Source organism: Trifolium pratense, linkage group LG7 (genome assembly GCF_020283565.1).
Source record: "Trifolium pratense cultivar HEN17-A07 linkage group LG7, ARS_RC_1.1, whole genome shotgun sequence".
Classification (NCBI taxonomy): Eukaryota; Viridiplantae; Streptophyta; class Magnoliopsida; order Fabales; family Fabaceae; genus Trifolium; species Trifolium pratense.
This window is the reverse complement of record NC_060065.1, coordinates 11,651,617-11,670,781: the sequence shown is the minus strand read 5'-3', so window position 1 is coordinate 11,670,781 and position 19,165 is coordinate 11,651,617. Positions and strand designations below refer to the sequence as shown.

At 34.2% G+C, this 19,165-nt stretch overlaps 1 protein-coding gene and 1 long non-coding RNA gene across 2 annotated transcripts; one reads left to right on the top strand and one right to left on the bottom strand.

Moving 5' to 3' along the window:
- Positions 1-5,579: 5,579 nt before the first annotated feature.
- Positions 5,580-11,184, top strand: LOC123896989. Its single transcript, XR_006804717.1, has 3 exons — positions 5,580-5,715; positions 5,823-5,948; positions 10,959-11,184. It is a non-coding gene; the product is annotated as an uncharacterized LOC123896989 (long non-coding RNA).
- Positions 11,185-13,753: 2,569 nt separating this feature from the next.
- LOC123895849 (zinc finger CCHC domain-containing protein 9-like) lies at positions 13,754-14,461 on the bottom strand. The gene has a single exon (XM_045946325.1). It carries the CDS (start codon positions 14,459-14,461, stop codon positions 13,754-13,756), a length of 708 nt encoding a protein of 235 aa, XP_045802281.1.
- Between the last annotated feature and the right edge of the window lie 4,704 nt (positions 14,462-19,165).

The window sequence follows — 19,165 nt, the reverse complement described above, 5'->3', positions numbered from 1 at the left end:
TCATTTGTACTTGCAAACAGCTCACACATATTTGGCTCTTGTGGATCAAAGCAAAATTCAATTCAAGACTATTTCAAGACTGAACAGAGAATCTGTCAAATATGCAGAAGTTGTCTGCTGCTTGTTGAGCACTGAGTAACAACTCATTTTTGCCCTCTATCTGAATACTTGAAGGCCAAACTTCAACCTCAAGCAAACATCTATAAAAGACAATCAAATCCAAGAGAAAAACCAAGAGTTTTCAAGCAATCTAAGTCATACAATCACATTCAATCTCTCAAACTCAAAGCTCTTTTTAAGTCACTCTATTTGTATCATAGTCTAAGTACCAATCTCTTTTAGAGTGCATTCATCTAAGCTTCTCTTTTGTATTGAGTCTGAAAATATCTTAGAACCAAATCAATCACATTGTAATTGCTCAAGTCAATACATGACTATTGATTGAGTTTTTTTGGTCAAGGTGACTAGGAAAGTATAAAGCTCTAGGAGCTTTGGTAGTTGTTGATCTTAGGTCAAGATCAAAGAAAAATTGTAGATCGTGGATCTGTAACCTTTAAGTGATTCTAGTGGATAAACTCACAGGTGGTGGGGACTGGACATAACCCAAATATTAGGGGTGAACCAGGATAACTCTTTGTGTTTATCTTCTTTCCCTTAACTTATATTTTCTGCTACTGATTTACACTGCACAGATCATTCTTAGAACGATCTAACTGTGCACAGATTTATTTTAATTACTAACATTTTATATTGTGACTTAATGTTAAATTTTAAAAGGGTCACAATTCAAACCCCCATTTCTTGTGAAAAACTTTATATCTACTTTTATTAGATTTATATGATATGTTGGTGTACAATTACTTAAATACCCATAATATTGATATGTGTCAATTTTAATAAAGATAAATAGGGGCAATTTTGGAAATTTTATAGTATCTACTTTTATTAGATTTATTTTATATGTTGGTGTACAATTACTTAAATACCCATAATATTGATATGTGTCAATTTTTAATAAAGATAAATAGGGGCAATTTTAGAAATTCTATAGTATCTACTTTTATTAGATTTATATGATATGATTAAGTGAGCTAAAGAGACCAATTCAGCACATTATTACATGTAAGAGACATTAAATAGTCTTTTTAATTTTAAGAATGGATTCTTGCAACTCCACAAGTGATAAAAAAATATTTATGGAAAATATTAAACACATCAATAAACCTAAGAGGTAGAGCTGTCAAAATGGGCGGCCCGACCAATTTCGGGCCGGCTTGGTCGGACTTCGGGCTTCGTCGGGTCGGGCTAAAAAGCCCGGATAAAAAATGGGCTACTAAAATTAGTGCCCGAGCCCGGCCCGGTACGGGTAGTCGGGCTTTCGGGCGGCCCGGTTTATCCTTTTTTTTTTTTTTTTTTTTTTTTTTTACTTTTAGTGCTCAAACTCAACTATATAAATAGCATTAATAATTCTCGCGCGTCCTATTTTTTAGGCTAAATTGCACTTTTGGCCCCCTAAGTTTCAGAAACTTGCAATTTTGGCCCCTTATGTTTCAAAATAGCACTTATAGCCCCCTAAGTTTTAAAAAGTTGCGATTTTGGCCCCCTATGTTTCAAAATAGCAATTTTGGCCCCCTAAGTTTCAGTAGTTGCGATTTTGGCCACCTATGTTTCAAAATAGCACTTTTGGCCCCTATCTTTACCCCTTTTGCAAAAGGTCAATTTTGATCGAGTCAAAGTTGATGTGGCAAGTCACTTAAGTGACTCAGCTGCCACGTCTACATTTTTTTGTCATCTTATAATTAAAAAAACTAAAAAAATAAAAAAATAAAAGGAAGAAGTCACATGCTTTAAATTTATTCTTTCACTACGTTAAAAAAAAAAAAATTTATTCTTTCACTAACACACATATATAATCTCAAATCCTAAAGAATTAACCAAATACTTCGTGACGTTTATTCAAAAGGATTTTTCACTATACGTAAAAAAAAACCTAATTCCAAATCCAAAAATAGGAAACAATGGAAATTGAAAACTCTTCGTGCTTTTTGTTATGTCTTTTTAATTATGTAATGACTTCATATATGTAATGACTTGATTTGTTATGTCATTTTGATTTAGAAAAGTGTCTTGAACTTCCATTTAGAAAAGTGTCTTGAACTTTCATTTTGCAAAAGGGGTAAACATAGGGGGCCAAAATTGCTATTTTGAAACATAGGAGGCCAAAATAGCAACTTTTTGAAATTTAGGGGGCCAAAAGTGCTATTTTGAAACATAGGGGGTCAAAATTGCAACTTCCTGAAACTTAAGGGGTCAAAAGTGCTATTTTGAAATATAGGGGACCAAAATCGCAACTTTCTGAAACTTAAGGGGCCAAAAGTGCAATTTAGCCTATTTTTTACTCATCCGCCATAAATATTATATAATTCGCGCGCGCCGTATTTTACTCATCCCCTATCTACGAGTTTCTCGCGCGCCATATTTTTACTCATCCACTACCTACGAGTTTCTCGCGCCCTATTTTTACGCATCCGCTACTTACGAGTTTCTCGCGCGTCATATTTTTACTCATCCGCTACCTAGGACTTTCTCGCGCGCCCTATTTTTACTCATCCGCTACTACGAGTTTCTCGCGCGCCCTATTTTTATTCATCCACTATGTACGAGTTTCTCGCGCGCCCTATTTTTACTCATCCACTACCTACGAGTTTCTCGCGCCCTATTTTTACGCATCCGCTACTTACGAGTTTCTCGCGCGTCATATTTTTACTCATTCGCTACCTAGGACTTTCTCGCGCGCCCTATTTTTACTCATCCGCTACTACGAGTTTCTCGCGCGCCCTATTTTTATTCATCCACTATGTACGAGTTTCTCGCGCGCCCTATTTTTACTCATCCACTACCTACGAGTTTCTCGCGCCCTATTTTTACGCATCCGCTACATACGAGTTTCTCGCGCGCCCTATTTTTACTCATCCGCTACGTACGAGTTTCTCGCGCGCCCTATTTTTATTCATCCCCTACGTACTTGTTTCTCACGCGTCCTATTTTTACTCATCCGCTACCTACGAGTTTCTTGGGTGCCCTATTTTTACTCCTGCTAATTAAGTAGCGGACGGTATTTTATAATTTATATTACAAACTAATTTCAAATCATCCGAAACAAATTATTTATATTTATATTTATATTTTATTTTATTTTAAATTTTAATTTTTTCGGGCCGCCCCTGGCCCATTCGGGCTAGCCCATATTTTAATCGGGCTTTGTCTGGTCGGGCTAAAAAGCCCGGGAATAATTCAGGCTAGGATTTTCAAGGCCCGAGCCCGGGAAAAAATCGGGCTTGGCGGGCCGTCCCATTCGGGCTAGCCCATTTTGACAGCTCTACTAAGAGGTATTTAATAATAGGCTTAAATGCATTTTTAGTCCCCCAATTTTTCAAATTGTGCAATTTTGGTCCCCCTAATTTCAATTGTGCAATTTTAGTCCCTCACTTTTACCCCCTTTTGCACTTTGTAGTCCCTCATTCTTATTTTGACCTATTTTGACAAAAAAAAAGTTGATGTGGCAGTATTTTTACACATGAATGTTTGTAATTGGCCAAAATAGAAATTCATAAATTGATTTTAAAATAGAAATAAGAAGAGCTCACGTGTGAGTTAGTTTTTAGGGAATAAATAAAACTTTCGGTGACCCAAAATTCATAAATTGATCGGCCTAAACTCTAGAACTCTGAATTCATTCTCTCATGTCAACAAAAAACCCCATCCCTCTTCGAATCTCTTTCAATTTCACCTTCCTTTGCCACGCACCAATCACCATCACCTTCGCCGACGCTTAATTCGGCGATGCCGTAACTTTCCGACGACCCGGTGACACAAGAACTTCTCGACGACTCTTTTTCAATCTTCCTTAACCTTCAAGCTCAAATTCGGACCTAGATTAAGAAACTCATATTCACCGCAGTCTTGGGGTCGTCCTTTGCTATGTTTCTTTGTAAACAACAAAAATCAATATTTTGCTTTCACAAAAAAGTGAGCAAACAGAATCTGTTGTGTGGGAAGAAAGAGGAATTATAGAAGATAAAGTGGATGATGAAGGTGAAATTGAAAGAGAAGGAGCCGGAGAGATTAGCAAGTGTTTTGAATTGTGATGAATTTATGAATTCCTGGGACCTGGGTTATCAGAAGTTCTATAAAACTTTTCTTAATTTTTTTTTCCCATTAAAGAATCACACGTGAGCCCTTTTTTATTTTTTTAAAATCAATTTATTGATCTCTATCTTAGCCAATTACAAACATCTATGTGTAAAAATATTGCCACATCAACTTTTTTTTTTGTGGTCAAAATAGGTCAAAATAAGAATGAGGGACTACAAAGTGCAAAAGGGAGTAAAAGTGAGGGACTAAAATTGCACAATTGAAATTAAGGGGACCAAAATTGCACAATTTGGAAACTTGGGGGACTAAAAGTGCATTTAAGCCTTAATAATAATTATAATTTAAAGAATGAGGATTTTTAAACCATAAAATGATCAAACAAAAATCTAATTTTTTATGCTAAAAACAAAGGAAAAATATGGTTGTATTACTTAAGTTTTTTATATTTTTCTTATTTATCATTGTAAACAACCGTAAGTGCCCTTTCTCATTTTTGTTTTTTCAAAATTCGATTTTCTCGTATACACAATCTTTCATTCCCTATTAATAACATTCATTTTTTCTTATTTAAATCACAGGACTTTATTTATGCTCTACCGATAAAGATTGTCTTGAACAATTACGTGTTACGCTCAATCAATTCCAAAGTGTATAAAGCACATTTGCAAATGTGTTCGTAGAAGTTATGTTCAAATATAAGAACATGGCATTTCTTAGAGTATAATTATTGTTACATTTATTCGTTCTTATAAATATCTACTTTTATGAATAAAGAAAATATATGATGATTACATATTAAAAATTAGTAGACTTTTCCATGTAGCATAAGATTAATGGTGTGTACTATTAATTAAATTTATAGAATCATTGGAATAAAATTGTCAAAAAAAAAAAAAGAATCATTGGAATAAAAAAAAGAATTTAATTTACGTGCACCGTCGGTGTAAAGTTATTTTGGACATGCGTCCAATAACATACCGACACATCATGTATGGTAATTAAAAACATATGATGTGTCACATTCATTAAATGATATGGAAACACATCATCGGATGTATGCGTAAAAAAAATTTACACCGACGGTGCACAACAATTAAACTCTAAAAAAAAACCTTAATGATTGGAAATATAATATTGTGGTAAACATCAAAATATAGATGAAATTGTTTTTAAGGTTAACAATCTCTAGATAAAGATGGGAAAATATATACTGTAAGAGACATTAGAACAATATATTCAGCACATTATTAAATGTAAGAGACATTAAATAGTCTTTTTAATTTTTGTTGTTGTCAATAATAGTCTTTTTAATTTTAGGAATGGTTTCTTGCAACTCCACAAGTGATAAAAAATATTTATTGAAAATATTAAACACATCATATACACCTAAGAGGTATTTAATAATAATTATAATTTAAAGAATGGGGATTTTCACACCATAAAATGATCAAAAAAATTTCTAATTTTTCATGCAAAAAGCAAGGAAAAATATGGTTGTATTACTCGAGTTTATTTATATTTTGATTATTTATCTTTTCTTATTTATCATTGTAACCAACGGTAAGTGCACTTTGTCGTTTTTCTTTTCTTTTCAAAATTCGTTTTTCTCATATACACAATTTTTCATTCCCTATTAATAACATTCATTTTTCTTATATAAATCGCAGGGGTTTCTTTATGCTCTACCGATAAAGATTGTCTTCATGTTATATGTTACGCTCAATCAATTCCAAAGTGTATAAAGCACATTTGCAAATGTGTTCACATAAGTTATGTTCATCAATAGCTACATGGTATTTCTTAGAGTATAATTACTGTTACATTTATTCGCTCTTATAAATTTCCACTTTTATAAATAAAGGAAATATATGATTACATGTTAAAAATTATTCGACTTTTCCATTTAGCATAAGGTTAATGGTGTGTATTATTAACTAAATTTTTAGAATCATTGGAAAAAAATAAACCTTAATGATTGGAAATGTAATTGTGGTAACATTGATATAAACTTTGAAATATAGATGAAATTGTTTGGCTTAAATGCAGTTTTGGCCCCTCAAGTTTCACAATTGCTTGATTTTGGCCCCCCACATTTCAATTGCTTGATTTTAACCCTCTAAGTTTCACAATTGCTTGATTTTAGCCCTCCAAGTTTCAATTGCTCGATTTTGGCCCCCCAAGTTTACCCCCTTTTGCATTTGCTAGTCCCCCATTGACTATTTTGACTATAAATTGCTTATGTGACATTTTAAAAAAATTAAAAATATGTTTTAATTAAAAAATAATAATATTTGCTTATATAAAAATGTATTAAAAATTGTTTTTTTTAATAAAAAGTTTAATAATTATTTTTTATTTAAAAAAAGTTTACAAAGTTTTTAAAAAATAATTCATAAAATGTTTTTTTTACTTTTTTATATAACAAAATTATTTTACAAACTACATATAATAAAAAAAATATTTTATAATTTAGTTTTTAAAAAACAATTCGTAATTTATTTATTTATTTTTAAATACTTATTTAATTTTAAAATGCCACATAACCAATTTTTAATTAAAATATTCAACGGGGGGCTAGCAAATGCAAAAGGGGGTAAACTTGGGGGGCCAAAATCGAGCAATTGAAACTTAGAGGACTAAAATCAAGCAATTGTGAAACTTAGGGGGTTAAAATCAAGCAATTAAAATGTGGGGGACCAAAATCAAGCAATTGTGAAACTTGGGGGGCCAAAACTGCATTTAAGCCAAATTGTTTTTAGGGTTAATAATCTCTGGATATATATATATATATATATATATATATATATATATATATATATATATATATATATATATATATAGGGGGCTGCTAACTTAGACCCAGTTGGGTCTAAGTTAGCAAGGTGCACCTTTTCAGTTGGACAAAAATACCCATTTTTTTAATTTTTGAAAGAATAGAGCAACAGGGGCATTTCTGTAATTTTACCCAACAATACACGCGCCCCCAACTTCTTTCCCCCCCAAGGACGCGTGGCAGCGTGTGATTGCACAAAATCCGCGCGCGTGCATCACACGCGCCGACAGGCGCGCGTGGGTGGAAGGATGACGCGGAGAGAGAAAACTTTTTGAAAAGGCAGGCCATGTGTCACGCTATTATTGGCTGCATTAATTTTTTTTCCATTTAATACTTTAAACTCGATTATTTCGTCGTAAATTAATTTTTTATTTTTTATACCAAAATTCATAATTTTTTTTTCTCTACAAATAGAGACTTGGTTCGTTTGATTTGGACACAGAAAAAAAACCCCAATTTTTCACTACCTTAATCTCATTTTTCACTACCTTACATCAACTCACTGAAACCATTCTACCAGGAAAATGGTTTCAGAGTACAAATCTCTGAAACCATTCTACAAGTTAAATGGTTTCAGAAGCAAATAACTAATAATCAACTTACTGAAACCATTCTACAAGCAAAATGGTTTCAGATTACAACTCTCTGAAACCATTGTACCAGATAAATGGTTTCAGAAGCAAACACAATTAATAAATTACTCACTGAAACCATTCTACCAGTAAAATGGTTTCAGAATACAACTATGTGCAACCATTCTACAAGCTAAATGGTTTCAGAAGCAAATAACTAATAATCAACTTACTGAAACCATTCTACCAGCAAAATGGTTTCAGATTACAACTCTCTGAAACCATTGTACCAGATAAATGGTTTCAGAAGCAAACACAATTAATAAATTACTCATTGAAACCATTCTACCAGTAAAATGGTTTCAGAATACAACTATGTGCAACCATTCTACCAGTAAAATGGTTTCAGAAGCAAACATTAGTTTTTAATTACCGTTTTATCTCATTTAATTAACTAAAAATAGTTTCAGGTCTCCAAAAATTTCATAAAATATACCAAAAGTTCCAGAATATTATCTACTATTTTCCTGGTATAATGGTTTCAGTGAGTTGGTTGAGTGGTGCGTGTTAAATTACAACACACAAGTAACGTATTTAGTAGACAAAAAATGATATTAAGGTAGTGAAAAATTGCGTTTTTTTTCTGTGTCCAAATCAAACGAACCAAGTCTCTATTTGTAGACAAAAAAAAATTATGAATTTTGGTATAAAAATAAAAAAATAAAAAATTAATTTACAACGAAATAATTGAGTTCAAAGTATTAAATGAACAAAAATCACGCCCAGCCAACCATTGTGTGACACGTGTCCTACTTTTAAAAAGCAAATTTTTCTCTCTCCAGGTTGTAATCCAGTGTGGCGCAGGCGCTGGAATCTGATGGATCAGGATGATCTGGGCTGTCTGATTGATCAGACAGTCTTGATGAGATCAGATCTTGGCTGTCTGATGGAAATCAACGGTCTGTAACGATGGTCCTTCGGTACGCGCGCGACACTGGATCCGCGTCTATTAATGGGTATTTTGGGAAAAGAAGGTGGGGGCGCGTGTATTGTTGGGGAAAATTACAGAAATGCCCCTGTTGCTCTATTCTTTCAAAAATTAAAAGAATGGGTATTTTGGTCCAATTGAAAAGGTGCACCTTGCTAACTTAGACCTAACTAGGGTCTAAGTTAGAAAACCCCTATGGCTGCTAACTTAGACCCAGTTGGGTCTAAATTAGCAACGTGCACCTTTTTAGTTGGACCAAAATACCCATTCTTTTTAATTAATTAACCAAATTACCATCAATGGACGCGGATCCAGTGTCGCGCGCGTACCGCAGGACCATGGTTACAGGCCGTTGATTTCCATCAGACAGCCAAGATCTGATCTCATCAAGACTGTCTGATCAATCAGACAGCCCAGATCATCCGAATCCATCCGATTCCAGCGCGTGCACCACACTTGATTACACCCTGGAGAGAGAAGAATCTACTTTTTAAAAGCAGGACACGTGTCGCTGTCTGATTGGCTGGGCGTGATTTTTTTCCATTTAATACTTTGAACTCAATTATTTCGTTGTAAATTAATTTTTTATTTTTATTTTTTATACCAAAATTCATAATTTTTTTTCTCTACAAATAGAGACTTGGTTCGTTTGATTTGGACACAGAAAAAAAAACCCAATTTTTCACTACCTTAATCTCATTTTCCACTACCTTACATCAACTCACTGAAACCATTCTACCAGGAAAATGGTTTCAGAGTACAACTTACTGAAACCATTCTACCAGCAAAATGGTTTTAGAAGCAAACACAATTAATAAATTACTCACTGAAACCATTCTACCAGTAAAATAGTTTCAGAGTACAACTATGTGCAACCATTCTACAAGCTAAATGGTTTCAGAAGCAAATAACTAATAATCAACTTACTGAAACTATTCTACCAGCAAAATGGTTTCAGATTACAACTCTCTGAAACCATTGTACCAGATAAATGGTTTCAGAAGCAAACACAATTAATAAATTACTCATTGAAACCATTCTACCAGTAAAATGGTTTCAGAATACAACTATGTGCAACCATTCTACCAGTAAAATGGTTTCAGAAGCAAACATTAGTTTTTAATTACCGTTTTATCTCATTTAATTAACTAAAAATAGTTTCAGGTCTCCAAAAATTTCATAAAATATACCAAAAGTTCCAGAATATTATCTACTATTTTCCTGGTATAATGGTTTCAGTGAGTTGGTTGAGTGGTGCGTGTTAAATTACAACACACAAGTAACGTATTTAGTAGACAAAAAATGAGATTAAGGTAGTGAAAAATTGCATTTTTTTTTCGGTGTCAAATCAAACGAACCAAGTCTCTATTTGTAGAAAAAAAAAATTATGAATTTTGGTATAAAATAAAAAAAATAAAAATTTAATTTACAACGAAATAATTGAGTTCAAAGTATTAAATGAACAAAAATCACGTCCAGCCAACCATTGTGTGACACGTGTCCTACTTTTAAAAAGCAAATTTTTCTCTCTCCAGGGTGTAATCCAGTGTGGCGCACGCGCTGGAATCTTATGGATCAGGATGATCTGGGCTGTCGGATTGATCAGACAGTCTTGATGAGATCAGATCTTGGCTGTCTGATGGAAATCAACGGTCTGTAACCATGGTCCTTCGGTACGCGCGCGACACTGGATCCGCGTCTATTAATGGGTATTTTGGTTAATTAATTAAAAAGAATGGGTATTTTGGTCCAATTGAAAAGGTGCACCTTGCTAACTTAGACCTAACTAGGGTCTAAGTTAGAAAACCCATATATATATATATATATATATATATATATATATATATATATATATATATATATATATATATATATATATATATATATAATGTTACACTGCTCAATAACGCTTTAACGAATCCAAATTTTACAAAATTCACCGTTGGATTGAAAACTTATATCATATAGATCATCTATGTTGAATTGTATAAAAATCTAAAATTGTTTGATATGTTTTTGAGATAGATCAGGATAAACGATATATTCAATAAAAACGCATAAACCATTAATCTTCGTCGAAAAAACTTCATAGTAAAAGATCACTAATAAAAATGAATCTAAATCGTGCGTTCAGAATAGAGTGTTCCTAACGGCTTGTCATTGTTCTCATGATGGTAATTTGAGCTTCAAGTACTAATGGGAAATGTATATACCTGCAAAACATGTTAGCACTCCGATGGTCAAGTCAGTGATAACTCAAGGAAAAAATGTATGAATTGGATAAAATATGTGTACCGATAGCACTAAAGTATGCATATTATTTAGTAGTACTTTATTTAAATAAATCTTGATTATTGGTAAAGTTTTTAGGACTTTTTACTACTTTCCCAATTTATTTTATATTTTGTAGGTCTTAATGCATGAATAAAACGAAAAGTGTACAATTGATGCAAGTTATGATGACTTATTGGCCAAGGTTTCATTTGATGATAGTGGACATTCCTTGATGACGAATAAGTGAAAAATCAATGACTCGTGCTTAATTTCGTAGCATTAAGCAAAGAAAACCGTCACCAAAGGCTTGGATTAACTACTCCTCAAACTAATTAATGTCTTATTCTAAATTCTAATTATTATTATCCTCATTGGTTGAACCTGAGACTATTTTGCACTGGTGTATAACTTGGTTGAACTGGTGCAAGAAGCGCCTGTAAAATCCGAACTGGTGCATGGCATTGTTTGAACTGGTGTAAATTCTTTGCACCGGTGAACATGTATTTTGCATCGGTGCATAATTTGTATGAACTTGCTATAGACGTGCAGAACGTGATTTCTCCAATGGCGAGGAAAGGTGGTTGATAAGATGGCTTTGAGCTTCAAGCACAAAGGGGAAATATAATTGCAAAAATATTAGCACCCCAACACTCAAGTCAATATTTGATTGAGAGAAAATTCTTAGAAATTGGGTAGAATATGCATACCTTAGGCATTTGAGGCTACACCTTGCATGAGTATGCATGGATAGTGTGACAATCCCACTATATTAGTGGGGTTGAGGATAATACTGTTTTAGTACTATGTTGAATTCCTATTGGCTAAGGCCATGTGCTATAGAGAACGTGGTTGGACGTCATTGCCTTGAGTAGTTATCCCATGCTTGATAACATGTATTGGAGTTTGGCGCCTTCGGTCATGTTGGTATTGGGCTTTAGTCAAGTCCGGAACAGTTTTCCCCCCAAGTCTTTGCTATGAATATAGTAAGGATTTGAATCTTCTATGTTTGGGATAATGAGTTCATCTATGATTTTGAGGATGAAATCTTGCTTCTTTTGATATATGAGTCCTGCCACATGGAAGATGAATGAGTAATGTAACGCAATCAGAAACTATAACATAATCAAATGTGGTTTGTGAAACACTTATCTTTTTCTGTTGACAAAGCTTGTATGGCAGGGAGTTTGGCTTTAGACGGAGTTTTGATGTAGGTATTCTCTACTTGTTCCATTTTTACAGGGTTCCGTCCCAAGCTATTTAAAATGTATCGTAGACGTAGTGCAAGTATTCGTTGTAGAATGTTTCATTCTCATGACCATCCATTGTGCTCAGAGACTATTGGTCCCCTTTGCATATGAAAGTAATAGGTGTCCTGTGACGTGGAACCTTTGACAGCAACGAGGGGACGTTTGTGTGAGCATTTATTCCGCTTGTCTCCCACTTGCGTGTAGGTATACAATGACACGCCTAAACTTACTCTAGTACTTTGGTTTCCCAAGTTATCATCCAGACCATTCATTTTCAACTCAATTTTCTTTTAGTCTATAAGGTTGATCTTTTCCTGTGGCTTATAAATAACCGGAAGTCTTATGAAAATAAACTTTTACTCTTCCCATTTACTCTACTTGTTCAATTCAATCTTCCTATTCAAGTGTTTATTCGTTGGTGTAACACCCTTAATTTTTACCCTTTAATTTTATTTGTAAAATGTCTCTTTAATAAAAATGCAGCGGAAACAAACTCATAAACAAAACTAATTTGTCCGAAAGATTCAAATTACTAAGGTAAACACCACGGTTCAATTTAAAAATTCGTAAAGCAATAAAACAACTAAAATAAAATTTAGAGTTCCCCCATAGGACTTCCTAGCAGAGCGACTCAATTATTGAAAACGCAAAAGGAAGACAGCTCCTAATGCCATCTCCGGACTCTCAGCTAAGCATCATTGTTTACCTGAAAACCTACGATTGCACATCGTAGGGGCGAACCAGAAAAGGGGTGAGTAACAACGTCGCACAATTAACTGAATTCTATAGTAATATAAGACGTAGCCAAACACATAGTAACAACAAGCAACATATTATCCTTTTGGACGACTGAATACTCACACAACACAACTCTTAGATACCACAACTCAACAAGCTAATACACACGCGCTACCAACGATTCATCAACTTCATTGCTACATCATTACTACACCATTATAAATATATAATTCGATATCATTATGACATCTTTGCTACCTCATGACTACCTCATAATAATAACAATAATAATAATAATAATAATAATAATAATAATAATAATAATATATACGTCATCATTTTAATATCTTTACTACCTCATGGTTACCTCATAATAATAATAATAATATATACGACATCTTTACTACCTCATGACTACCTCATAATAATAATAATGATACTTCAACAACATTATAATCATTATAATATTATAATTCAACATCGTTATTAATAATATAGCTCAACACTTATTAATAACCAACTACAACAACATGACTAAAACTACACTACAACTAATAACGAACCACGATTTAAGACAACACCAACGATAGTCCAATCTTAGTCAAACTAATTAGTTTACTCTTTTTAACAGCGACCGACCAATACCCGAAACAGCCCCGACTTATTATTATTTTATTACCTCCCAATTCATGCTACAAGGCCCAATTTCTCTAACTACTTCTAAATCTTTTATTTTCCTACTTCATCTTATGTACTTCAAATTTCCTTCAACTAATTATTTAACATGCTAACATAATTAGATAATCAGGCAAACACATCTAAACCATTAATTCCTAACAAAATAGACAAGGATTAACTAAATTCTAAATAAATGAATAATTCTAAAAGTCGGGGCGTTACAACTCTCCCCCACTTATAGAATTTTCGTCCTCGAAAATTAGTTACCTCATGCATCTGGCTCCGAGCCCCACAAGGCGAACACCTTCCCTTTCGCCGGAGTAGCATCTCGTGTCCTCCATGGTTTGTCACACTCGGTACTAATATGGCCTGGCTCTGAACAATTAAAACAAATCACGAGATTTTTACACTCATTTGCAAAATGTCCCGGCTTTCCACATTTATAACATTTCAGATTCTTCGCCTTGCACTCGGCGATCTTGTGTCCTGTCTCGCCACACATATAACAACGGCCTCCCCCACTTGTGTCATGCCCATCAGTAGTCTTCTGCTTACCTTCCTGATCTACTTTCGGCTTGTCATATGGTTTGCTGCGGTTCTGGCCCGCATTCTTCTTGTCGCTCAAGGCCTTGTAGTGGTTGTTCTTAGCTTTGTTATCTTCTTCATAGATCCGACTCTTATTGACCAAGGTAGCAAACTGACGGAGCTCTTGATATCCAATACCTGCCTTGATCTCTGGTCGCAAGCCATTCTCGAATTTGACGCACTTCGACCTCTCGTTCTCAACATTGTTGTAGTGGGGACAATATCTTATCAGGTCTTCAAATTTGGCAGCATATTCGGCCACCGACATAGTACCTTGGCTCAGCCCCAAGAATTCCATCTCTTTCTTGCTCTGAACATCAGCAGGGAAGTAGTTTTCCAAGAAGGCCCCTTTGAACCCGGCCCAAGTGATTAGGATGCATGCCGCTTGCATTCTCTGTCGCGCGTTGCCCTACCAGCGGTCAGCCTCCCCCTTCAACATATGGGTTGCCAATGTCACCCTTTGTGAGTCTGTCGACGCCATAGCCCTGAATATTCTTTCAATCTCCTGAAGCCAATCCTGTGCACCCTCAGGATCATACATCCCTTTGAACGTGGGAGGGTTATTCTTCAAAAATCTATCCAGCCTCTCTTCCTCCGCATTACCCTGAATATACCCAAAGGCCTGGGCAATATTGTTCAACGCGTTTGCAATAGCAAGGTCATTACGTCCGGCCATTTCTCCATACAAAACCCTGAAAAACAAAAGTTAGAAATGATACGACTTGGTCCGATTGGACCGACCTGCTCTGATACTAAGTTGTAACACCCTTAATTTTTACCCTTTAATTTTATTTGTAAAATGTCTCTTTAATAAAAATGCAGCGGAAACAAACTCATAAACAAAACTAATTTGTCCGAAAGATTCAAATTACTAAGGTAAACACCACGGTTCAATTTAAAAATTCGTAAAGCAATAAAACAACTAAAATAAAATTTAGAGTTCCCCCATAGGACTTCCTAGCAGAGCGACTCAATTATTGAAAACGCAAAAGGAAGACAGCTCCTAATGCCATCTCCGGACTCTCAGCTAAGCATCATTGTTTACCTGAAAACCTACGATTGCACATCGTAGGGGCGAACCAGAAAAGGGGTGAGTAACAACGTCGCACAATTAACTGAATTCTATAGTAATATAAGACGTAGCCAAACACATAGTAACAACAAGCAACATATTATCCTTTTGGACGACTGAATACTCACACAACACAACTCTTAGATACCACAACTCAACAAGCTAATACACACGCGCTACCAACGATTCATCAACTTCATTGCTACATCATTACTACACCATTATAAATATATAATTCGATATCATTATGACATCTTTGCTACCTCATGACTACCTCATAATAATAACAATAATAATAATAATAATAATAATAATAATAATAATAATAATAATAATAATAATAATAATAATAATATATACGTCATCATTTTAATATCTTTACTACCTCATGGTTACCTCATAATAATAATAATAATATATACGACATCTTTACTACCTCATGACTACCTCATAATAATAATAATGATACTTCAACAACATTATAATCATTATAATATTATAATTCAACATCGTTATTAATAATATAGCTCAACACTTATTAATAACCAACTACAACAACATGACTAAAACGACACTACTACTAATAACGAACCACGATTTAAGACAACACCAACGATAGTCCAATCTTAGTCAAACTAATTAGTTTACTCTTTTTAACAGCGACCGACCAATACCCGAAACAGCCCCGACTTATTATTATTTTATTACCTCTCAATTCATGCTACAAGGCCCAATTTCTCTAACTACTTCTAAATCTTTTATTTTCCTACTTCATCTTATGTACTTCAAATTTCCGTCAACTAATTATTTAACATGCTAACATAATTAGATAATCAGGCAAACACATCTAAACCATTAATTCCTAACAAAATAGACAAGGATTAACTAAATTCTAAATAAATGAATAATTCTAAAAGTCGGGGCGTTACAGTTGGCCATTTCTTCATTGCTTTAGTCACTCTATCAGCTTCAAATCATTCCTCTCTTAAAGGTAAACTTTTCTCTTTATTTCTTGCTTTCACTTTTATGTTTTCCTACTGAAATAGAACCGTAAAGTAGAAAAAGTTTAGTGGTGCTGAAAGTTAGGTTAAATAAGCTTAAAATGGAGAAAGATGTTAGGGTTCTTAAAAATGTATCTGTTAGTTTCGTTCTGAGAATTCCAGGTTTGTAAGGGACAAGTATTTGTTGCCTTTCGTTCTGAGAATTCCAGGTTTGTAAAGGGACAAGTATTTGTCGCCGGACCGTGTCTTTCGTAAACGAAAGAGAGCACTTGACCAATATTATGGGCGTCCCTTTACTCGTAGGAAAGTTTCATCTCACATCAACAAGCTTAATAGACATGACGATTATAATCCTGACCCATCTCCTCTTCTTTACTACAATGACTTGTTTTAGAAAATGGGTAGAAAGAAGTCAATGGTTGTTCTTTCTCTTAATGCCACATAACCTAAGTGGGTCGTTCCTGATATTTTGGGTGTAAAGTTTAAATATGACAACTAAGAGTCTTTGAGTAAGTTGGATGTGGCAGTGGGTCCGTCCAATGTTTGAGGTCTTTCTCTAGTGCTTGCCTATAAGAGGTGATTGACTATTTGCAAGTGTACAATTTCGTCAATTGAGTAATAAAAAGATATCGATCCTCAAGAATTGCGCGATTTTAACAAAGTAATCGTGTCTATACACATACTAAAAATAACACACATATCGGGGGTTTGTTTGAGTAATTTGGTATTGTAAGAAAACGTTTCTAGTTCAAATTGTAAACAAGCGAGTTTGGATCATCGGAATCACTTAAATAAGCTATAGTAATCACATGCAATCAATTATATCGAATTGAATCACTCAAGTGTTACAACTAGATCAACAATATGGTAAATCTCAATCTCTTGATAAATTCACCCTATGTTTCAATCTCTCGACCGGAAACACTCAAGTGCTTCATGAATTCAGTTCAGATTTCAATCAATATTCTCATACGTAATTAAAATCAAAGATCATTGCAAAGTTGATCAGAATTTGAAATGCATTAAGTACGGATGTTCATGAAATAACACTTACACGAGAGTTTCAATTCAATAAACAAGATTACATTAGATTATAGCCTAAGTTCATCCTAGATCCTACCTCTATGAGGAAATCAGCTCCTCATAGCTTCTTGATTCACTCCAAGCTCCAACTCCATGGTAATTGCTTCCATGTTGCTGAATCCCTTGAAGCTATCCACTTGATTGCAGGATCGAACCTTAATTCTCGCCCAGAATCTCTGAAATATGGTGATGAACTCAGAATTTTCGAACCCCTTCACAGAAAACTGACTTTTCAATATATAGTGATTGCAACCACGCCGCGCGTCAGATCCATCACAGCGCGCGTGGTTGCGTTTCTTCATACTACGCCGCGCGTGTAACTGCACCACGCCGCGCGTGACTAAGTCAGAGGCGAACTGATCTTCATTAAAGCTATTACGCCGCGCGTGACTGGTTCCACGCCCCCGGCGTAGTTCATCTTTTACATCACGCCGCGCGTGATGAAGTCAGTGGCAAACCTTCTTTCTGATCAAGGAATTACGGCACGCGTGGTCAGGTCCCCACGCCATGCGTAATTGAAGCAGATTTTGGTCTTCTCTGTGATGTGCATTACGCGGCGCGTGATGCTTCACGCCCCCAGCGTAGTTGAAATGCATCATTTCCTACATAATTTCCTGCTTTCTTTTATTCCAAGTAATCTTGCTTCTGAGTTGATTTCTCTTGATTTATTGCTTAAAAACCTCTAAAATAAGTCTAATGTTCCTCAAATAAGCATGGATTATGAGAGTGTGACGATATGTCATCAAGAGGCTCAATAGTCATTTCTCTAGAACTTGCTCAATCCGCATGTATTGATTGCTCTTTGATGTGATGCATGTTCGTTTTCCTCTTTCTAATCCTAATTTCCTTTTAATTCTCTTTTATTCATAGTAAAGGGATTATGTTGCTTTTTGCCAAAAGAAAGATAATCATAACATATTTGTTTTAATGATTACAGTATCTCCCAAGAAATCTCATCTTTTATTACATATTTTCTCATTGAAATTCACCGGACAGTTTTCCTAGTTGCACTTCCTTTTTCTGAATTTCTTCCTCTACACCTCCCTCAGCCGAATTCATTAAAACACTACAGTTTTACAACTTTATACCCCCACCAATCTGCACATGCCTACTATTCTCACCTCCCTTATCTCAATTTCCTCTAATTTTCTATTTTCTTCACGAAACTATTTTTCTCATTTCTTTTCTTATTTAATTATTAAAATCAACTAAAACTCTATTTAATTATTTTTCATCACTAATTCACCACTTCTACCCTACCTATTAAATAACACGTTGACATACCCAATCAATTAAATGATACGTAAACACACCGAAAATAATTAAATTCGAATAAAATAAATATTTCTAAAAGTTAGGGAGTTACAGGTCACATGGTCCTATTTTCTGCAACAACACCAAAATATTTTATGCCTTATTTTTCAGTATATAAAATAAATTTTCATATTTAAAATTAATTGATAGAGTCATTCTCTTAACTAATTGACCGAGCACAATCATTTGTCTTAGTATAATAATTTGTAATAAATGATACAATTGGTCTAGTGGTCAGTGGTTTGGGTAGTATGCTAGAGGTCCTCAGCTCAATTGTAAAAAAAAAAAGAAAAGTTTAAGATTAATTGCAGTTTTAAATCTCAAGTTTCACAATTGTGTGATTTTGGTCCCTTCAGTTTCAATTATGCTATTTTAACTCCATAAGTTTTACAATATGGTTCAATTTTAGCCCAAAAGTTTCAGTTGCTCAATTTTGGACAATCAAGTTTATCCCCTTTTGCATTTGCTAGTCTCCTTTAATTTTTTTTGACTAAAAATTAAAATTTAGAGGACTAAAATCGAACAATTATAAAATTTAAATGGTAAATTTACAAGATTGAAATTTAAGGAGTCAAAATTACATTTAAACATAAAATTTATAAGTAACAATCATTTGACCCGCTAG